At 56.8% G+C, this 22,832-nt stretch overlaps 1 protein-coding gene across 1 annotated transcript; it reads left to right on the top strand.

Annotated features, from left to right (window-relative positions):
• The first annotated feature begins 1,340 nt into the window (after positions 1–1,340).
• On the top strand, positions 1,341–19,955 carry Loxl1 (lysyl oxidase like 1). The gene is made up of 7 exons (XM_004628740.2): positions 1,341–2,832; positions 13,432–13,540; positions 15,716–15,853; positions 16,217–16,373; positions 16,831–16,926; positions 17,995–18,110; positions 19,638–19,955. The coding sequence occupies exons 1-7, from the start codon at positions 1,683–1,685 to the stop codon at positions 19,642–19,644; spliced, it is 1,773 nt and encodes a 590-aa protein (XP_004628797.2). The 5' UTR covers positions 1,341–1,682; the 3' UTR covers positions 19,645–19,955.
• Positions 19,956–22,832: the final 2,877 nt, after the last annotated feature.

The following is a 22,832-nucleotide window of genomic DNA, read 5'->3' as shown; positions in this document are numbered from 1 at the left end:
GGCGCTCTTCGCAGGAATCCTGACCAAGCCCCCTCACCCCGAAGCCAAGGTGTCAGTGTTGAGGGACAGCTGGACATGAATGGGTTTGAAGCCCCTGGCTGGATTATAAGCATTTAATACCCAGAGTCACCTGAACCCAGCCTCTGCCCTGAAGAAGAGTTCAATGGGCGAATAAATGCTGCCTGCCGAGGATGGGGCTTAGAGGGTCCCTTGCCCCAGTGAGTGTCCACTCTAGTTGTCTTATTCCAAGGTGGGCTCCAAGAGTTACTGCAGGGGCCAAGTGGAGGAGGAGCAGCATTCTCGTACCTTCTTATGGAGTGTAAGAGGACAATTTCTGCCCTCCAGTTCCCAGGAACAGACCAGAAAAGGCTGCACAGGCCCTGCAGAGCACCATTCATAGTGTGATTTGTTGGACATCAAGTAAGGTCAAATTTCTGGGACCCTTCTTATCTCTCTTATCTCTAAAGAAAAACAAGAGTTCCTCAAAGCACTCTCAGGGACCAATGGACCAACTTTCCATTTGGATGTTGCCACCAGTTCAGAGAGGGAGAAGGAACCCACCAAAGATCACCAGCAGTTTAACCACAACCACAGCCTTCCTGAATCTCTTTTTGCTGTTCTATGCTTTCAGGCCTTTCTGGCTCTCAAAGACAGCTGTTGAGGTTCATTGTATCCACCCATGTGTGTGCCCCCATACTACACCCAGGACAGGCCTAATCAGAAGCAGGGCACAGGCCCCATGGGCTGTATGAGGATCTGGTTTCTCCTTTGCACTCACCTGGTCTGTTCAGCCCCAGGGATACCTCTCATTCTACAGACCGGGAGAGTATGTTCAGCCCCAGGGATACCTCTCATTCTACAGACCGGGAGAGTAAGTCGGAAGAGCTCAGGGAGAAACGCTGAAGTCCCAGCAGCCTGGAAATCCTGTCCAAGAACTACAGGACATGTGGGGCCCAGATCTACGGGGGACCCTCTTCTGCATGTCCCCAAAGTAGCCCCAAGAAGGAGGAGTGTGTCTCTGAGCCTGAGCTTTGGAGAACAAGGAAAAAGAGAACCCAGGAGTCCAGGGAGAAGGGAAGCCAGTGAGCAAGGGGGAGACCGGGGATGCCCTGAGCACCGCAGAGAGGATGGACAGGGGGGTGTCGACACCCTATTCTGTTCCCACTGCCAGAGTCCCCAGGGCCCCCATCACTCCGGGCCCCAATCCCTTCCTCCAACGCAGCTCTGCGGCTTGGCTGGGAACGGTGGGCCTGGCCACATAGCTAAAACCCGGCGGGCCATAGGGCCCCGCGGAGGAGGCCCCTGCAAGCGGACGGCGCCCGAACCTCCCGTCGTGCTCACAGCCTGTTGCTTATTCATTCAGAGTGGGAATGCGCCAGCCTTGCAGCCGCCAGTGCGGGACTGGCCATGTAAGGCCCCCAGGCCGTCCTGCTTGACCCGTGCACCACGGAGGGCCTCGTGCAGCCCGGGCACCGCCCCTGCCCTGCCCTGCCCTGCCCCCTTGGCCTCGAAATGGTGTCATCGGAGGAGCCGTCCCGCTCGGGACCAGGCCAGCATGGACAAAGCTAGAGCTGGGGCAGGCAAGGAGCCGTCCTGTCCTCGAGGCCGTGGGAAGAGCACCGCGCACAGGGACGCACTCCAGAGAGCCTGTCCGTGCCCTGGGCCTCTGCAGAGGGGCTACCATGGCTCTGGGCCACGCCGGCTGGCGGCTGGGGGCGCTGGTGTGGGGCGTGTGGCTGTGCGTCCTGGTGCGCGGGCAGCAGGCTCAGCAGCCCGGGCAGGGCTCGGACCCCAACCCGGACCTGGGGCGCTGGAGACAGCTGATCCAGTGGGAGAACAACGGGCAGGTGTACAGCCTGCTCAACTCGGGCTCCGAGTACGTGCCGGCTGGGCCCCAGAGCGCCCAGAGTAGCTCACGGGTGCTGCTGGCTGGGGCGCCCCAGGCTCCTCCGCGCCGCAGCCAGGGGGGTCCCCGGCGTCGCCAGGCGCCGACGCTGCCCTTGCCCGGCCGCATAGGCTCGGACACAGTGCGTGGCCAAGCGCGACACCCGTTCGGATTCGGCCAGGTGCCCGACAACTGGCGCGAGGTGGCGGTCGGAGACAGCACAGGCATGGCCCGGGCCCGCACCTCAGTCTCTCAGCCACGGCCCGGGGGCTCCGCCTCCTCGGTCTCGGCCTCGGCCTTCGCCACTACCTACCGCCAAGCGCCCTCGTTCCCACAGCAGATCCCTTACCCACAGGCACCTTTTGTCGCTCAGTATGAGAACTACGACCCAGCGGCGCGCACCTACGACCAGGGCTTCGTGTACTACCGGGGCGGGAGCTCCAGCGCAGCGGCCGTGGCCTCGGCGGGGGTGCTGTACCCTTTCCAGCCCCGCGCACGCTATGAGGAGTACGGCGAGGAGCAGCCCGAGTACCCGGCCCAAGGTTTCTACCCGGCCCCGGAACGTCCGTATGCGCCGCAGCCCCAGCCCCAGCCCCAGCCGCAGCCGCAGCCGCAGCCGCAACCCCCCGACGGCCTAGACCGCCGCTATGCGCACAGCCTGTACAGCGAGGGCGCAGCGGGCACAGAGCAGGCCTTTCCGGACCTCGCGCCCGACGCCGCGCAGAGCCCGCGCCTCGGCTGGTTCCCGCCCTACACCAATGTGCAGCCCGAGGCCTACGCCCCGCCGCCGCGCGCCGTGGAGCCACAGCCCCCCTTCCGCGTGCTCGAGCCCCCCTACCTGCCTGTGCGCAACTCAGACGGGCCCCAGCCTGGGGCCGACCGCAATGGTGCTCAGCAGGGCCGCCTCAGCGTGGGCAGCGTGTTCCGACCCAGCCAGAACGGGCGAGGTGAGTACCCACCCCAGTCGCCAATGAGCAGCACCTGGGCTCAGACCTTTCCTCCATCTCATACCTGAGGGTTTCCCTGGGCTGCTGGGGCTCAAACCCGCACCCTCACTCCGAGCCAGCCGCTTCATTGTGCGAGGGGGTGGCAGGAGGCCTGAACTCTGAGCCTAACACTGGGGCAGGGGCTGGAAGGATGAGCCAGACTGCGGGAAGAGGAAGTCTTCAGACCCTGCTTGGGTCATCTAGGGACAGAGGGAAGGAGCCTTTCTCCTTGCCTGGCCCTGGCCCAAGCAGGACACCCTCTTTTACACTTGAGATGCCCTTATGCCCGCTCATGTGGGGAAGTCGAAAGCCTCAGAACCCCCGGATCTGCAGTGTCTGAAAGAAGGTTGAGGAGCAGGAGGGCAGTGGGGAGCCCCCTCCCAGTCAGGACTCTGGAGCTCCCTGAGGGAGGCATCCAAGCTGGGACTGGGAAGCCCAGGGAGGCGCAGTCTGGATATTTAACTAAGGGGATGTCAAAAAAACTCAGTAATTGGGGGCTGGGGTGATGGTTCAGTAGAATAAGCACTTGCCTGGCAAGTGCAAGGGCCTGAGTTCAATTCCCAGTTCCGCCAAAAACTTCAGTAATTGAGATAAGCAATATTTCAATGCAATTTTTACAAATATCTCAATATCTACAAGGAACAAACGCACCCAGGTTTTAAATAGTATCAGTAGGGGTGCTATAGCCAGCCCAAGGAAAACTGAAACTCAGTATGGATTCTGATTTTATTTAAAATGTGGATGTTGTTCATTTCATTCCAGACTTTTGTCTGTGTGTGTGCACTTTTATTTTTAAAACAATTACATTGAGAACCAGGGATGCAGTTCAGTGGTACAGTCCTTGCTTAGTGTGTGAGGCCCTGGGTTCCATCTCCAGTACCCCCAGAATGCCGTTAAATATTACTTTGCTACCAAGTTTTGGTTTTTATTTTTGGTGCCCCCCCCCAGTGATGTCGCTTGTCTCATGCTAGTCCTGTCCCTGGAGAGAGTCCCAGAAGGCCACTGTGGATAGCCACCTTCTGTCTTCTCCCTTTTGGGGTGAAGGCGTAGCATCTGCATACGAGGGCATGTTGGGGAGTGAGGGAGCAGACTTCCTTTGCCAGGCGGCCGTCTCCACACATGCTCTCTGAGCCAGGCTACCTTGACAAGAGCTAGACACCACTGACCACCTCTGCTGCCCTAGCACTGCCCAGCTGCCTCTTTGCCTGCGGGTGTCAGCTCTCTACTATCCACCCCTTCCCATCTGCCAGCTGCTGTCAGTGTCCCTCCTGGGATTCTCTGCTCCCCACCTCAGTTGCTGGGCCAGGCCCACCAAGTAAGGGTTGAGCCTTCAGTGAGCCCAGGATGCTGGTGCCACAGCCCGCCTCTGTCCACACAGGGACACTGCTTGTCTCCAGCCAAGATGGCTTGATGGGCCTGATGAGTCCCACTTTGAGAAGACAGGAGCTTGGGACAAGTCAGATATCTAGGGACCCTTCTGTGACATCATGAGGGGGTGCATTCCCTCTGCCTGGCCACCCCCAGCATCTTACAGCATCCTGTAGCAGGACACAGTAAAGGGAAGAATGTCAGACTTTTGTGGCACTTTTTCTTAGAATGCATGAACTCAGGGTGAGCTCAGCCAGGAGGGCCCCACCCCTGGGCAGAGAGGACTGAGGCCTCAGATGCCACAATGCTGGCAGGGTCCTGCCTGAGACTGGACTCATGGGCCTGCAGCCAGGGGGTTGTCTAGGGCCAGAGGACGGGGCGGGACCAGGCTGTGTCTGGAGTGGAGATGCTGGGAGCTCAGCAGAGCCTCTGCCCCTTGCCCCAGGCCCCACAGTTCATTTCAGGTCAGAGCCATTTCTCCCCTGAAAGGCAGTGTCCCAGGTGCACACTGAGCAGGCTATCCTGCCCTGAGTCCAGGCTTGTCCTAGGGGAGACTCCATAGAGGGAAGTGGTGTTCTGAGTCCCCCAAGCAATGCTCATCAGCTCCTCTGAATTATGGAAAATGGGGGGTCCTGGCTAGTTTGGGACTAACCCAGTGGCCAAAGAGGGAGCCCTAAAGTTCTCTCCATCACTGCTTCCTCCCTCGACCCACCCTACTCGGCTGAGACTGTGGAAAATCCCAGCCCAGAGACATCCACGCCTTGTTCTTGAGATCAGACCCTACGCCTGTGCGGGAGCGCGGGTGGATTCGCCTAGACTGACTTCACTGGGCCTGGCCGCACAGCCTGGGGTCTGAGGCTGGCCTGGCAGACAGTGTGCGGGTGTGGGCGTGGACGTGTCCTCACTGCTCCGGACATGCGCAGCACCATCCTCTGTGCACTGCTGGCTCCCAAAGGGCCCTCCCCACCTGGTCCAGCCTCTGCCACCAGCACCCTTTTCCTCCTCAGAGGCCCAGAGAAGGTTCCATCTGGTGCCAACTCAACAGCACATTCTGGCAGAGGGCACACCCTGTCCCCTGCTCTGTGCCAGCTTCCCTGTGATACGCCATTTCCCGCTGCCCAGGCCTCCTCTCCTGCCTCACATAGCAGTCTCTTCCCTGCTCCCCTGGGCTCAATTTCTCCTTCTCCATACCTTTCTTCACGAAGACAGATAAACTTTACAGTGCTCACCAACTGACTCTCCTGCTCAAGAACATTCTGTGGCTCCCCAGGGCCATGAGGACCAGATCTCTAGCCCTCAAGACCTGAGTGCCCACTCCTTCCTATCTTTTCTTCCTCCCTCCTTTAGGCCTCCACTCCCTCCCATGGGTGCTGCTCCTGGGCCTAACATCACCTTGCCTTCCCTACATCAAAGGATGTTTTCTAGGACTCAACCCTCTCTATCCAGCTTCCATGTCCAAGAGGCCAAACCAGGACTTGGTCCTGGGGTACAGCCCTGGCCCCCAGGTCCTCTCCCACCTCCCCAGCTCCCTGTCCCTCAGTCACCTGCCCTTCTACCTTGGTGAAACTGCAGAGAAGGACCAAGCAGGCTCCACCCAGCAGCACTCAGACTCAGAACCCTCAAATGGGGACAGTGGTGACAGTGGTGACCTTTAGCTGAACCTTCAAGCTTCCACATGCATGCATTCTTCCACTTCAAATCTTCTGGTGACAGGAGATTTCAGCCCAGGGGGTGGCAGGGCCTGCACCAGCTCTGCCTGTCTGGGCTCAGCATCCATCTACAAGGGTGGGGGGTGGAGAACCACATTCCACTGGCTTAGCAATATATATATATATATATATATATATATATATATATATAATTTATTTATTTATTTATTTATTTATTTATTTATTTATTTTTTTCTGTAGTTAGATGAGGTCCTCACATGCTAACAGTAGTGGAACCCAGATGGCTCCACATCCGGTGTTCCTTTTCTTTGTAGATAGTGGGGATTGAATCTAAGACCTTCTCTCATCTCCAGCCTTTTTCTGTTTTATTTGAGACAGAGTCTTGTTAAGTTGCCCAGGCTGGGCTCAAACCTGCAAGATCCTCCTACCTCAGCTTCTCAGAATATTGGGATTCCCAGTGTGCACCACCACACCCGGGGTCCATCCCTAGTTGTTGGCCACACATTATTTTAAAATGTTTGCTGTGTTTCCTTATTCCTCCTAGTCATGCATGGCCTGGTCAGGAAGTTGGCTCACATCCTCCAGGTACTGGCTGTGACGGAGCGATGGGACAGTAGGTGTGGAAGATAATGGAAGCCAAGAGTTGCTCCCCAGCGTAGTAGCTCATTGTCTCCATGAGCCCCAGAGCATGCATTTATCCCACACATACATAGCATGAGCTTCCCAGTACCACCCGCTGCACCCTTGTAACAGCCCTGTCCCACGTCCCTGTCATCCCTGGTGAGGAAACTGAGGCCCAAGAGGCCAGACACTTGTCCTGAAGCCAGCATGACAGCTCAGCACCTCTCCTTCATCCTCTGGAAGAAAGAGGCCCAGTCTTCAGGCTGAGGAATCTGAGAGGGCCAAATGGCAGACAGTGGCAAGAGAGGGCCTGGTGTCAGGGCAAATGGCAGCCTTACCTGAGGTAGACCTCCTGTCCCCTCTGTCATATTCATTCTCGAGCTCCTCTTCCCCCCTGGTCTGGACTTGTTTTTTGTTTGTTTGTTTGGTTTGGTTTTTTGTACTAGGGATCAAACTCAGGACCTTACCCTTGCCAGGTCAGCATTTACGCGACTGAGCTATCTCCTTGGTCCCCTGGTCTGGACTTGGACACCCGAGCAGGAAGAGACTACAGTAGCTGCCAGGGTGGACTGAGGCTAGGCCAGGCATTTTCTCTTTTTCTCCTTTCATCTGCCTGGCAGCCCTGTGAAAATTTCATCACCCCACTGTGCAGATGAAGGCACTGAGGCTGAGAGAAGCTAAGGAACCCACCCGAGGTCCCCAGACTATGTTGGGCCAGCAGGGACCTAGGGGCACTGTCCACTCCAGGCACACTGTCCCCACTAGAGGCACCCTCTCTGTTCTGACACTCTTGCAACTCTTGTACACTCTGGGCTACCTGTCTCAGTGTAGGTGTCACTCTCCTCTCTGAACCTCGAAGAGAACCCCAATACTTGGACGTTGGTCCCAAGTTTGTCAGCCTCCTGAATCTGGGTCACTGGGCACAGTAGTAGAACAAGGCAGGAAGGAAATCATTAGTGCCTCTGCTGGCGCCAGACTATAGCTGGACCTGGCCCCCTGTTGCCTGTCTCCTGACCCCAGGGTCCCCGTCGCAATGTCCTCCGGTCTCCAAATGGGGCACCCCTCCCCAGCAGCTCCCAGCTGGCGTCCACCCCACTTCCTTTCCAAGCCCAGAACACATGGAAAACTCCCCAGGGCCATGGCTGCACTGGGCAGGGGAGGACGCAAAGGGGGGAGGCGGGGGTGGCCCAGGCAGCGCACACCTGCTTCCAATTCCTGGGCCCAGCATTCCTGTGGCGCTGTGGGCAGGCGCCAGCTGTCCCCCTCCCTCAGCTTTGACCTGATGGCCTCTGCCTCCTCCTCACTGCGGGCAGCTGGGCCTCGAGAACTGTAGGTGTGGAACAGGACTCCAGGGTCAGCTTTGGTCCCGGGACCTCTCCCTCTTGCTTGCTGCTTGATACCCTGGAACCAGGCATTTCACAGTCACCTGCTAATGGAGGGAGTCAGCATGCCAGACCCAGAAGGGACACAGAACAGAAAGGCTAGAGGCCTTTGCAGTGGAACCTTGGGACACACCCTCCCCTTGCTTGGGGGCCAACTGGAACAGGGTGCTTCCCAAGCCTGAAGTGAATCTTTCTGCCAAAGAAAGGATATTGAACTGTGGCTCCCACAGGCAGGTGATACAAGGGGTTCCATGCAGGCTTTGCTGAGGTTGCGTGGTGCCAGGCCACCAGCTAGATACCCCGCATCAACTCTGCCTACAAAAGCAGTGCACCTGGAAGACCCCACTTGGCAGCTGGGTTTGGGCAAGGACAGTACGACCCCTGTCTGTCCTCGCTCTGAGCTAAGTAGAGCCATTTAGCAAATGCTTCTTGCTGCCCTATTTATATACCAGGCAAGAAAGATGAAATTCTAGTCTTTGCAGTTCTTGTACTTTCACATGTAAACCCAGTAAATAGGTAATAACTGAGAGGGGTAGGTGGTGGGGCTAAAATAGAGGTAGGTGAGATCAGGACCTGGGGGAGGGGCAGGCTGCAGGGGGAACATTGAGCAAAATATCCCTGAGCCTTACCGCTGCCTGCCTATCCTTAGGGTTAAGATTTCTGAAAGGCCAGGTTTAGGCCGCAGCTGCCACCTGAAAGCCCAGGCTTGATTCCGGGGACACTTGGGTGTCATGGAAGGTTCTATCCCAGCTTTATAGCCATCCCTGCCCACTTGCTAGGGCTGGCATTGCCCCTTCCCAAAAGGGCACAGCAGCTCTCACAGCCACCTATTTGCCTGCTCCCCATGCAGGTGAGGCTCCTCTGGACCAGCGCTGACAACTTCATGTTCTGATTATTGGCTGATCATTTCCTAGGTCTGAGGGCTGCCAGCTCTGCCCTGGAGTCCCTGGCTGGCCGGCTCATCTTTATTCAAGGCCACCCTCTGTCCACCATTGTGCTATCCCCCACCTAGGGGCTCCTCTGGAGTCCAGCTGCGTGCAAGCCAAAACATCCCGCTCAGCACATATTTCACAACCGGCTGATGGGTTCCTGCTGGACTTTGTTTATCCTCCAGCCCTGGCTCAGGCCATTAGAACTCTCTCCCGTTCCACTCCTCATTGCCTGCTCTTGGAGCTGGAGCTCTGGGGAAGCCAGATTTTAGATAGGAGGTCGATGGAGCCCACAGAACAGGGGAAGCCAGCTGAGAGCAAGCAGGTGACTGGGGTTCAGGTTCCCAGGCCCTCCCGCTGAGCAGGAGGGGACAGATTCCTAATGAGGCAGGAAGGACTTAAGGCAGAAGATGGGAGGATTTCCTACTGCTGAAGTATGGGCTGCAGAGGTCTCCAGAGGTCAAGAGCTCTTAGCCAAGGCTGGGAAATGGACTAAATAGCACAGAAAAAAAATTTTAGTCTCTAAGTGTTTGTGGATCCATCTAGCCTGCATTCCAGGGTCATTTAGTTCAAACTCCCCCATTGTTCAGGGAGGAAAACTGAGGCTCAGAAAGGGGAAGGCACCCTCTCAGTGGGGAGATTGGGGAAGTACTGAGCTTGCCTCTGGGATCTGGCCTGGGGAAGATGCTGATAGCCATTGCTCTCAGGCTCCCAGGGACTGGCATGAAGCTGGCCAGTAGTGCCGGACGCAGGCAGGGCAGAGGGGCTGGGCTTGTCCTGAGCAGCATGGGGAGTCCTCACACTGAGCCCACTGGGCCCTGGATGCCTGCAGAGAAACATAAGGGTGGAACTAGAAGGAAGAGTCCCTGGCCTATCCCCTGGCTGAGCCCCACTGTGCTGTCTGAGGGGCCACTGTGGGTGCAGGCTGCTTGCCCAATGGCCTCAGGGTCGGGCTATCTCATACCAGCCCCTCCCAGTCCAGCAGTGTCGGCTTTTGCCATCCCTCGGGTCTCTGTCACCTTCCACCTCTATCCCCACCACACCGGCCAAGGCAGTAGGCAGCTTCCAGAAGCTTCCATCTGTGGCGGTACTCTCCCTGAGCCATGAGTGGAGTGGAGTAGGGACAGCCAGAAGTGGACACTGAGGTCTGGGGAGGATTCAGGTCACTCAGGGACACCCAAACACTTGGCAGCAGAGTAAGGGTGTGAGTGTCGGGGCTCTCTTTGTTTTGAGGGTGCAGGTGGCAGCTGCTCAGGACATCCAGGGCCAACCTGAGGAGCCTGGGCCAGCCCATCCACTCCATCTTAGGGCTGTGGGACCACACACACACACACACACACACACACACACACACACACCCTGGCTGGCCCTGGAAGGAAGCCAGGTAAGGCTGGAGATGCCCCAGGGTCAGGACAGAGCAGAGTCTGCATCCTCATCCAGCTGGTCGCTGTGGCCTGTGTATGCAGCAGGGGTACAGAGGTCCCTCTGAGGAGACTGGCTGGAGAGGATGTGAGAGAGGCACCCTGTGGACTACAGGGCAGCCGTGCCTGCTGTGAACTTCCTTGGAAGGTGTCAGTTTACACTGACTAAAAAAATCAAGAAACCACACCAGCTGACTAAAACTATCACTTATAGACATAAAAAAGCACTGCAGATTGCAGAAGACACAAAGTGGTTTGGGGACATGAGTGAGGGCCAAGGGAGAAAGGCTAAAAGCAAGACGAGAGAAGGGTCTTACAGAGATTATTTCCCTGAACTGAGAATGAGATTAACTCAGTTGTCTGCATTTATACAAACAGGAGTCTCAGGAAAAAGTTCTCACAGAAGCCACTGGATCAGAGAACTCTGTGTATATGTGGAATAAGGTGACCAAGGCCCTTCCTGAGTCAGGTTCCCCCTGACTCTGTTCAGGAACTTTCTTCCCAATACATAGTTCCGGAATGAAAGCTGATCTGTCCAGTTACTGCCTGGTTGCAAGTAGACTTCATGTTAGGCCCCCTGCCTGAGGGCGTGGCCATGTCACACAAGCCAGGACAGCAGGCGGGACCCCGCCCTGCACCCAGTCCCGCTCCAGCCTCCCTGGTTACCCTTCCAACATTGTTCCCCACACCCCAGCCTGCAGAGGGGCTGAGCCTTCAGGCCTGGCTGCTGACAGAATGTACCCTGGGAGGACATCAAGAAGGAGGCCTTGTTCCTCCCTGGAAACATATACCAACCCAGAGAGGGGGGCCACTGTTCCCGGGGACTTCAACAGGGGAGCCCGAGGGAGACAGGTCCGAACTTTGGGGCAAAAAGAGGAACATGAATGGGGTGAGGCACAGAAGGAGGTTGTGTCAGGAGAGTCCCCAGGACCCCCTGGTGGTGCTCAGAGTATGGAACAAAGAAAATGATAAGTGACTTTAGTCCTTCAAAAGGACTAAAGAAGAGTAATTCATAGCAATCCATGAACAGGTCAGGGGTTCCCTAGGGGATGGAGGCGAAGGGTCCCCCTCCCCTCAAGGAGCCTGTCAGGTAGCAGAAATAGTTCCTGACTTCTTTGAGGTGTTTGTTACACAGCTGAATTCAGCTGTCAGAAATTACTAAGCCATGGGCCTAAAATTTGTGCATTTGATTACATATAGGTTATACCTCAAAAAATTGCATTCTTAGAAAAAGAAGGACAGGAGGAATCCTTCGGGGGAGTTAGGCCCTGGGACTTTCTTCTGCAGCTACTCCACTCACTGTGTGACAAGTTCGCTGCCCTCTCTGAGCCTGTTTCCTGCATACTTCTGAAGGCATCACATGCCCTGGTGTCCTGGGGGACCAGTGTATAGCACACTTAGTCATGTGTTCAGCGCATCACCTGCAGGCCAGGACGAGGGACAGTAAGTCTGAGATCCAGAGTTGCTGGTAGGTGTTGGGTTTCATTCTGTGACCCACTGGCCTGCAAGTGGGGCTGTGGTTAGGGCCCCATCAACAACTCAGAATAGTCCCTGAGCAAGAATGCCTCAGCCTCTCGCACTGGCTCTTCAGCTTCCCGAATTGCATAGCCAGCTCACGACATGGCCTGCAGAGGAGGGGTTAGGCCAGCAAGTTCCCTGGGCCATCTGCGCAGACTTTATTGAAACCGGGCTGGGGGTGGGGGCGGCAGACTGTCTGGGGCTGAAGGTTGGGTCCTGTGAGGCCTTGGCCCAGCTGCCCCAGCCCTGCCTGTGTGATGCGGGGGCCCTGGATGGTGGGAAGGGGACTGACCGTTCCTCTTCCTGCTCTGAGGCTTCCAGGAACAGGAGGGTGAGGACCAGCTCCCAGCTGGTTTGAGGCCCAAGGCTCCCTTGGGAAATGACTGCAAACATTCCAGGGGGCGCGAGTAATAGGGCTGAGCCTGGCCAAGCTGTCCCCCACTAGCCAGAAGCCACCTCATCCTCACCCACCCTGCACTCCATGCTTCCTCTCCATTCCAAGTAGGTGAGGTCACCCTGGCTGCCTGGATCAGGCTCCCCCAAGAAGCTGGGCCCCAGGGAGGGAGTCCAGGGTGTGCGTGTGTGCAGCAGGCATGCTGGCAAAGGCTCGGATGCCAGACCCCCAGTCCTCTGCCCCTCCAAGGACCTAAGTCCTCACCTGGATTGGAGAGCAGAGCCCAGGGCTGGAAAGGAGCTCCCAGCCTCATTTCATTATTTACATGACAGAAGCCCTGAGGCCTGGGAGAAGAGGGGATGCTAAGGTGCCCAGCCTACTCTCCTTCCGGCTGGTGGCTGATCTGGGATGGAGTACAGGGTTCTGGATGCCCAGAACCTGTCTCCCACCCATCTGGGCCCCTCTCTTCTGACTTCAGTGTTGTTCTTTCTCCATTCCATTGTGGAATGGAGTCTAGCACCTTAGTTTAGTTTCTGCTTATTCCTATTAATCCTATGGAGTTTCATGCAGCATGGCCAGGGGCAGCAGCGGGCTGAGGCAGAAAGCATGGCTCTCTGGCTCTGGCTTGGGCTGAGGGTCAAGAGGTCACAGGGCTGGAATAGGCTCCCTCCTCTCCTGGGCTCTGTGGAGCAAGGAGCCAGGTTCTCCCTCAGGTTGGATATCTTGGACATCTGAGGCTGCAGACACAAGGGGGTGGGCAGATCCTGGGATGATAGCTGGAAGTGGTGAGGTGGAGGAGAGATGAGGAGGAAGTGTCAGTGGGCAGCCTCCCCTGGAGAAGCGCTCTCCTCCCAGCCTCCCTCCTCCTGCCTACTGACATCCATCTAGCACTTCCCCTGTGAGCCAGACTCTGAGCCAGAAGCCTGGGGCCGTCCTCTGTCCTGGTAGTTCATGAAGAAGGCTGCTACAGAGCCAGCAGCAAGTGACCCTCAGGAGGTTGCTTCTTGCTGTCTTGCCTCCCAGCCTTCATTCATGCTCCACCGTCACCCTACCCTTTCCAGCTCTCCAAACCCCACCCTGTCTTGGCAGCCCCTGCCCCAAGGACTGGCTGCTGCCTGGCTCCCCTGACCTCACTCCTGAGCCCCAGACTCCTCCCCACAGCGTGAAGGCCAAAGGACATCGGTGAGGGTCCCTGTGTAGTGCAGTGAAAACCTGAGCCTCCCATGCTTTCCCCACTTCTCCCACTCCCCCCTCCAGGTCTCCCTGACTTGGTTCCAGACCCCAACTATGTACAGGCATCCACATACGTGCAGAGAGCTCACCTGTACTCGCTGCGCTGCGCTGCGGAGGAGAAGTGCCTTGCCAGGTAAGGAGCTCGGGAGGAGCCCCAATCACCACATCTGTGCTACGCAACAACTTGACTTCGGCTGTGCCCTTTAATCGTCACACCAGCCCAAATGGAATATGTCCCCTGTGAGGAAACCGAGACGAGCTGAAAGAACTAAGACATTTCAGAGCTGAGCTATCCAATGAGAAGAACCCAGGAGGTCCTCTAGCATGGACAGGCCTGCAGGAGGAGGATACTTGTGGCTTTCACTGGTCCAACCTGTCCTTGCCTGGCCATAACAGGGCACTGGACTTGAGTGACAGAGGCCTCAGTTATAGGTATGCTGAAGAGAAGGCAAGGGGGCTGGTTCACAGGCCTAGGTGGCCAGCACAGTGAGTCTGATTCATGCGGGCTCCAAGTCCTGCAGGGATCATATGTGTGCTCTGGGGCCATTGTCTTGGGCCACCAGGGCGGAGGGGCAACGGTGCCAGCCTGCTGCCCTTGTGGAGTGCCTGTGTTCCTTTGAGATATACATATATATATATATATATATATATATATATATCTTTAGACTTTTACTTTTTACTATCTAGAGAACCATTAGGACTCTCAGCATTTCTTACTTCTAGAACTTAAGAGTCCAAAGCCAGAGTAACTGACCACAAAGTATCACCTGGGACAGGATAAAGAGCTGGTACCAAAATGTGATTCAGCTCTCTGCTTCCTTCATCAAAGAAGTCTGATGTGAATGAAGGGATGAATGGAAGGAAGGAAGGAAGGAAAGAAGGAAGGAAGGAAGGAAATTTGCTGGGTTGGTCAAATGACTCAATCAATGATTTATGGTATAATGGATTTATATTCTGGTGCAAGTTCATTAATCTCATCACGGGTTGGCCACAAGCGTTGTGCAAGCCAGTGCTGCCCAGGGTCCCATGTTAGTGCCCCCAATTGTCCTGACCCTTTGGATCTTGTGTCCTGTTCATTTTCCTCCTTGGGAAGATAGCATCTTCTTCTGGCTGTCCTGTCTCTGGCACTGAGGCACACATAGCCTCAGCAGCAGCCTCTCTCACTCTGAAGGGCTGTCACCATCTTCACTGACATCCAGGTGCCCAGACCTGGGTTCCCAGGAGAGGAAGAGGAGTATCTCAAGGTCTGGTGGAGCGAGGGACCCTCATGTAACCCATAGTGGCAGGACTGATCCTGCTGTCCCAGCCCCAGGGCCAGAGGACTCCAAGCTGCCCCCAGCATGGGCCGTAGCCTGGGCAGAACCCAGGGTGGAGGAGGTTTGCACTCCAACTCTCACCATGACTTGTGGCCAAGCTGGGCCTTAGACCCAGACCCTGCTGGTTTCCCACGGTGTGCTGAGCTGAACAGTGGGGCAGGGTTTACCCGAACAGAGGGAAGGAGGATGTTTTGTTTCAACCCAGACGCAGATGGATTCCAAGCCGCCTCCTCTAGACAAGGTTTTGGACCTTAGGCCCTGGCAGGCGGGAGTCACAGCCGCCCGCTCCAGACAGACTCTCGGAGAGCTGATCCCACAGCTGGCCTCCGATTGCCTCTGGCCTTGCAACCCAGACCTCAGTGGGAGGCAGGGAAGAGCCCCAGGGGCCACCAGGACAGCTGTCAGCAGTCAGTGGAAGGGGGAGCCGCAACCAGCCATCCTGTCCCTGCCGCCTCTGTGCACACGTGTGTGTGCGTGTTTGTGTGCATGTATGTCATCTCCCTGCTGCCTCCCTTTGGTTTCTCTTTCCACACACTCCTGCCTCAGTTGGCCTTTAGGGCAGCAAGAGAACTGTAACCAGGCAGTCTGCAGCAGACCTGTGCTTCCCAGAGAGAGGACAGGTTGTTGGGCCTGAATCTGCACCACCAGAGGGCAGTAGCCTGGTTACAGTTGAGCCAGCACAGGGCGTGGGTGGTATCTGAGTGGGCTGCAGACAGTGTGGGCATGCTCCCAGGCAGGTAGGCAGCACTCTCAAGCAGGGCAAGCAGGGCAGATCTCCTGGAAGGGGGAGCAAGTTAGGCCTCCGAGGCCGGGGAACTTGATGCTTCTGGGTCTAACCAACAGCATGGGCCCATGGAAACATCGGAAAGAGGGACATCTGCTGGGCAAACAGACTTCGGGCCATTGCCAGGGTTGTCAGGACAAGGAGGAAGTAGAGGAGGGCCTGTGGCCAAGGGCAGTGTCCCATTCCAGTCTCCTGCGTGTCCCCACAGCACAGCCTATGCCCCTGAGGCCACGGACTACGACGTGAGGGTGCTGCTGCGCTTTCCCCAGCGTGTGAAGAATCAGGGCACGGCGGACTTCCTCCCCAACCGGCCTCGGCACACGTGGGAGTGGCACAGCTGCCACCAGTGAGTCCCCAGGAGCCTGGCCCCTTCCTGTGCCCCTCCTCTATCTGCACCCCAGGAGAGGGAGGTGCTGGCTGGGGCCCCAGGGAGCACTGGCTACATGGATGTGTCACCGAGGGGCCTTGGGATGACAGGCCTTGGTGAATGGTAGAGGTGTCTAGAATTCAAGACAACTGGAGCCCCAATAAAGGAGGTGAAGCATCCTGACGAGGTCCCCCCAGAGGGACTTGGCTAGGTCGGGAACTCCAGAGGTGCCACTCTGAGAGACTCAGAATCCAGCCTTGTCAGCAAGTGCGTACTGGGCCCATCTACAAGACGGCAGCATGGGGGCCCAGGGGACACCAGACCCTCCCGTCTCCTCCCCAGACATTACCACAGCATGGACGAGTTCAGCCACTATGACCTCCTGGATGCAGCTACGGGCAAGAAAGTGGCCGAGGGCCATAAGGCCAGCTTCTGCCTGGAGGATAGCACCTGTGACTTCGGGAACCTCAAGCGCTATGCATGCACCTCTCACACACAGGTTGGGGCTGAGCGCAGAGTTAGGGTGCACAGTACAGGAAGGGTCTTCTCCTGTCCCGAGGCCACCAAGGGCCCTGCAAGGATTGCATCCTCTGCCCAGTCCCCTCCCTCTCTCTTTCCTTGGGATATAGTCTATAGAGACGAGGTCACTGCCCACTGGGGTACCATGAAGTCCACCACTGAGTTGTCACACTGTCCCTCCTCCATCAGTCCATCCACACAGCCTGACTGTCCCTCTGTTGTGCCTGTCTTTCTACCCAGTCCTCTCCCTCCCTTTGCCTGTTGTCTCCTCTCCCATCCATCTGCCCACTGGCCTTGGGAAAGGGCAATACCACGCTGGCCAGGCTCTGGGGAGAAGTGTAGAGGAAGAGCACCCCCAGCCTGCTTGCAAGGGTGGGGTTTGGGTAGCCTCCAGGAGCCAGCAGAACCCCAGGCTTCCCTCCTATCCCTTGTCCCAGGGCCTGAGTCCTGGCTGCTATGACACCTACAATGCGGACATCGACTGCCAGTGGATTGACATAACCGACGTGCAGCCCGGAAACTACATCCTTAAGGTGGGGCCTACGGTGTGCACCCTGGTATTCCCCGCTTCTGGGAGATGGTTGTGTTCCCACCCCCTAGCTGCCCATCTGACGGCACATATCTGAGGGAAGACCCCAAGGGTCCTTCCCCTGAGCGGTGGTGATGTCATCTTCCCGGTGACTAGGGCAGGCTCTCTGCGACCCTGTGGAGAGAGCAAAGAGGCCTCCACCCCCTCACAGGGACCCCTGCATTCCCTGTGCCCCAGAATGTCTCACAGCAGGGTCCTCTCTTATGCAGTGTCAGGATGTGGCCTTACTCTGTCACCCCTATACTTTATAAGAGGCAGATAGAAGAGCTGTTTAATATGTAGAGTCATGCTGTCATGCCCTTCTCTGTGTAGGGATAAGGTGAGGGTGGGAATCCCTCTGCAGATCATGTGGACCAGTGCAGCTCAGGACAGAGAATAAGGGCAGGTGACTGATGCTGCAGGAAGACAGGCTGGTGGGAAGGCTGCTTTCAGGAGCCAGAGCAGCTCCCTGTGGTTCCATTGGGAGCCCCTCTCCCTGGCTCCCTACACCTCCCCTCCCTGCGCCCAGGATATCAGGTGTGTTCTGTCCATCATTCAGCCATTCATCAAACGCCAGCAGTGAAGGTCACTCTAAGTTCTATGTCCCAGGAGCACAGACCACATAAGAATGTACAGTTCCTACCCCTAAGGAGCATACTACAATTTAAAAGGAACAGCCCTACCTCTTCTATTATTGTTTTGATACTTGAGATTTAAGCCTCTTTTTTTTTCTTTTGAGACAGGGTTTTGCTAAATTGGTCAAGCTGGACTCAAACTTTTGATTTTTGTGCTTCTGAGTCACCAGGCAGGGGCTCCAGGTCTGCGGACACTTCTAATTTATGATGGAGGAAACCAAACACCATTTCTGGCACTGCCTCTTTGCTCCCTGCCCCCCTCTCCGTGTGTCTCTCTTGGTCTCTCTCCACCTCCTTGTTACCTCTGTGTCAGCCTGGCTGTCTGTCCCTCCACCCCTTCCCCAGTACTCAGGGGAAGCATGGCCTCCTCAGCCGTCACCCCTCTGTCCTTCCTACAGGTTCACGTGAACCCTAAGTACATCGTCCTGGAGTCCGACTTTACCAACAATGTGGTGAGGTGCAACATCCACTACACGGGTCGCTACGTTTCCACCACAAACTGCAAGATTGTCCAGTAGGTGCACAGCCCTGCTTTTCCTACCCCCACCCCCAGAAACACCCAAGGTGCTGCACTCTGGGTCACCCTAAGGACCAGACACAGCTGCACCTAGGCCCGGCAGCAGGAGCCTGGTGCACACTGAGCCCAGTGTGCATGGTAGGGCTCAGGGCAGGGCTCAGTATGGGACCAGGACTGGGGCTCAGTGTGAACCAGGACCAGGGCTTATTTATTTTGGGGGTAGTGTTTACCGGGAATCCAACTCAGGACTTCACGCCTGCCAGGCAGGGGCTGCTCTGCTAAGCTACATTCCTGGCTCTTTATTTTTATTTATTTATTTTGTCTTTTTTTTTAGATAGCACTTCAGTGTACAGTTCAGGCTGGCCTTGAACTCCCTCTGTAGCCCAGGTTGACCTCGAACTCATGGCAATCTTCCTGTCTCAGCCTCCTAAATGCTGGGATTACAGGCCTGTGCCACCATGCCCTGCACTAGAGTTTACTTAGAGACAGCTCTTTCACTCTTAATCTCTACTGCTAACCTGTTCACAACCCCCACCAACACACACGTGCATGCACACACATGCACACACACACACACCTGCATATACACGTGCACACATGCACACCCCTCCCTCACTGCATGGAAACAGCCACAGCCAGTTCAGCAGCGATCAGGGTCCTTACAAGCAGGGTCGTGCTTGCGTTGGTAGCACATATAGTACAAGCAGGGTCAGGTCACAGTTATCGGGGCACAAAGGGCATTGGAAATGACTGACATCTGCCCAGCCTGGGAAGGGGCGGCCAAGGCCCCTCTCAACCAGGCATTCAGCCTTCCCTGCAGGATTCCTGGGAAGCAAACCTAGGCGGGGGAGGAGGGGCACACTTAGGTCAGCGTAGGATGCTGGGTGAAGGAGCTGCTGCCCTCGTCCCTCTCTGGCCCCCATGTGCTAATGCCAGGGCAGCTGGGCACCCCGAGGCCCCAGGGAGGCAGTCAGGGAGGCAGCCACCTCCCTCCTGCTCCCGTGGGCCGTGGGGCTGCAGAGGAGGCCAACCAAGCCCTTCCTTCCGAGAGCTCTTTACATAAGTGCTCAGAGAGGCCCCGGCTCATGAGAGCGCCCCGTGACCCTGACCGCAGGCCCACGGCCCGGCCAGCGCGCACAGGAAGCTGCACGGAGCATTCCCAGAAAAGGCCGCGGGACTGACGCCTGTGGGTTTCCATCGTGTTCCTGAAGAGGAAAAATGAGGCTTAAGAAAGAAAGAAATTTAAAAAAAGGGTTAGGAAAAACAAACCGGAAAGTATTTCCAGACAGTAGCAGCTCTGCTAACGGTCTAGAAAACAAACCCAGGATTTGGGGCACAGGGGTGGAGGCAGGCTGTGATCCTGCCCAGGGGACGGGGATCCATGGTGCACCTCTTTTCAGAGCTGGCTGAGGCCATAGCCCAAATTCCTGAGGGACTTAGAGGCCTGTGTCTGCCTGCCCTAAGTGTTCCCAACTGGAGAAACCCCAGTTCCAGCCACCACTGATCTGCATTTTCTTTCTTTAGATCCTGATCTCTGGGCAGGACAACCAGCCAATCTCTCCTTCCCGGGAGGCCTTGCTCCCCACGCAGCCTCCCGCCCAGGAGCTGGACCCCACAGCCCACAAGCCTGGGGTGCCTGGACATCAGGGGCGTCCTCCCTGCCAGCCTCAGGGAGTGAACGTGGGCCGAAACGACAGGGATTCCAAACACCAGGCCCCATCCTGTACCTAACTTTTCTCTCCAGCATCATTTTGGTGGTTATTGGTTTTTATTTTTTATATTTTGGCCATCCCACAGAGCAAGATTGCCCAGCTCTGGGCAGAATAAAACCAAGTTTTTCTACTCTGGTGCTCAGCATGTGGCCTCTTGACAGGGCTGCCATAGCCAGGCTGGGTACAGCTCTGGGGCATTCTTGGGTCTCAGTTTTCCCCAGAGAGATGCAGAAAGGACAGTGGCCAGCCCTGCAGGTGCACAGCAATTCAAAAGGCATCAAGGCCCTTGCAGGGGTGGGGAGGGGTTTGCTCCAGGCCAAGCTGACTTCCTGGGAGAGGACCTCACCCAGCTGCCTGCTCTGCCTCCCATCTCTGCTTCCACCAGCCACACCCTTGGGTGCCATCACCCAGCCGCTCACCTGCCAGCCACTTGTCCTGCACTTCCCTACCCATGCCAGCTCCAAAATGCCAGGTACAGAACTGGGCACAAGAAGCCAGCTCCTGCTCTGAGGGTTCACACAGCCACACAGGGACAGGATGCACAGTGCCTCTCCCCAGGAAGTGAGGAACAGATGACTCAGAATGTCAGGGGCCAAGCGTGAAGGGAGTGAGACAGAGGGAGATCTTTGGGTCCCCAGCCCCCTCTGCTCCTCTGTGATATCCCAGAGGTCCTAGACACAGGAACAGACCAGGAAGAAGTGAAATGAGGATGCCACTCTCGTCCTCATCTTCCCTCTCCAGCTGCCCCCAGGCTTCCTGGCAGCCCACCCCCACAGGCTCCTTTCCTTCCCATGGAGGTTACCATGACTGGGAGACAGACTCAGTCCTGGGACCAGGGCTGTCGCCCAGGCCAGTTCCCCAGGCTGTGCACTTTGGGTCAGGTATGCGGCACCTCTGAGGCTGTTTCCTGGAGGCAGGAGGGGGTGCTGTCCTGCCCAGCTATTCTACCCCTTTCTCTCAATGCTACCCTTGCCTCATGCTCCCAGGCAGCACAGAGAGGACTCTGGGACCATATGATACCCCAACCCAGGCAGCAGGATGGGGTGGGCTTGGCTGCAGCCCCTCCAACCTCCCCTCACTGAGTCCGCTCAGATTTGGCTCTTCCCAGCACAAGCAGGAGTCACAGCTTTACTCTCACAACTAGAGCCAGAGACCACTCAGGAGCTCAGCTGTGTCCTGTGGTCCCTGGGTCACTATTCTGCCACCACCACACAGCCCATGGCTGCTCACCCTCTCACCTTTCTAGGGACACCCAGGAAAGAACAGGAGGGAAGGTGAGACAAAGTCACCTGATTCCAGACCACCAGAAGGACCCTCAGAGGGGAATACAGCATCCCTAACTCCTAGGTTAGGAAACCAAGGTCCAGAATGTTGGAGCCTGTCTCAGGCTGTCCCACAACATTCCCCTAGAGTCTGGGACAATGCATGTTAGAGAGCCAGGTCTCTGAACCCCCAGTCACAGCCATCATGCAGGGGTGCAGATTGTTCTCAGGAGAAGATCTAGGGGGAGGTGGAGAAGAGGCATTTCTCAGGCTATGGGGAGGAAGGGGGCAGACACCCAAAAGCCTGAAGGCCCCCGGGCCCAGGGTTCCCATGCACACAGGAGCTCCTCAGCCAGAAGCTTAGGTCTCAGGGACACTGGATGTCCCCAAGGCTGCCTTCAGGGTCAGGGACACCTGGGCCAGTCCTCAAGTGCTGGCAGGATGCTCTGAGATGGGGTCTGTGGATTAGAGGATGGAGAGGAAAGAGGCCTCCACCTAGGAGGAGAGACAGCCACGATGCAAGGGACGGGGCTTGGGCCCCCCACAGGCTGCCCCAGCTCACTGCAAAGACTCCTGGGGGAGGATGGCTGCCCAGCTGGCTCAGGCGCTCAGGAGGTCTCCACCTCTACAGGTTGGAAGGGTCTGTGCCGGAAGCAGGAAGAGAGGAGCTATGGAGGGGGCTGTGGGCTTGTCAGGTGGTGGCAGTCAGGATATGCAGAGCTGGGAAAAGGGGCCAGGGCTCTCCTGCCTCTGCCTTGGCCTCTTAAGGTTCTGGCTGTGTCGCTGCAGGGAGGAGCAGCCTGCTCTGCTCTGGCCCCTCCCTAGTGTTCCCTGGTGAGGGGTGGGCCACCCTGCCTCCAGCCACCAGGACACTGGCTCTCTCTGCTGTCCTCCCCTCAAGTGCCATCTTAGATGCCAATTCCTTGAAGCCTTCCTTGGCTTTCTCCTCTTCCCCTTTAGATGGGGTGTACTGTGTACCCGCATCTGGATCCTTCCCACCTCACCACCACCGTGGATGACCATGGGGGGGGAGGGGCTAGGCAGAGACCTCCAGGTGCAGGTGGATGGAGGGCATCAGGCAGCGCACCTGGGCACAGGTCTGCAGGCTCAGCCCAGCTGCACAGGGCCCTCAGCTCACCTGCCCAGCATCACTCCCATCCGCATCTACACTGCCCATTGGGGTTCCCTGTTCCTTCAGGTCCCTGCCCTGGACTGTGGATCCTTCAGGGGTAACAGTCATCATAGGCCTCACTCAGATGGGGAAGGGCAACCAGGGCAGAGGCAATGCCAGCAGCAAGAACCTAGCTATGACCCTAACTCTGCCCTCCAGGTGACAGCACAGGGACAGAGGACAGATAACCCCTGGGTCCTTAACCTGTCACTCATGAAAAGCATGAGTTATGTTTTCTTCAGAGGCAGTGAGGGACTTAAAAGCTGTCTTGGCTGAGGCACAGTGGCTCTTTGGATGAGCCTTCTGTGCCCAGTGGGTGACCAAAAGCAGGACACTGTATCCATCTCCTCGATGATCTGAAAACTGAGACCCCTGCCAAGGCCTGCATGCAGGCAGGTTAAACATTTGGAGTGTGCAGAGCAGGGCTGGTGAGACCCAAGTTGACACCACCTAGGTCACAAGGACGTTCAGCCAGCCCTGGATGCTCAGGAGTGCCTGGTCACTCCCCTCCACTTCTGGCCATCTCATGGAGACTAAACTGTCGCCTCTAGAGAGAAGGACTTCTGGAACCAAC

The sequence above is a fragment of the Octodon degus genome, unplaced genomic scaffold (genome assembly GCF_000260255.1).
Source record: "Octodon degus isolate 3935 unplaced genomic scaffold, OctDeg1.0 scaffold00026, whole genome shotgun sequence".
Classification (NCBI taxonomy): Eukaryota; Metazoa; Chordata; class Mammalia; order Rodentia; family Octodontidae; genus Octodon; species Octodon degus.
Note: the sequence above shows the minus strand (reverse complement) of the source record. Positions and strands in the feature narration are given on the sequence as shown.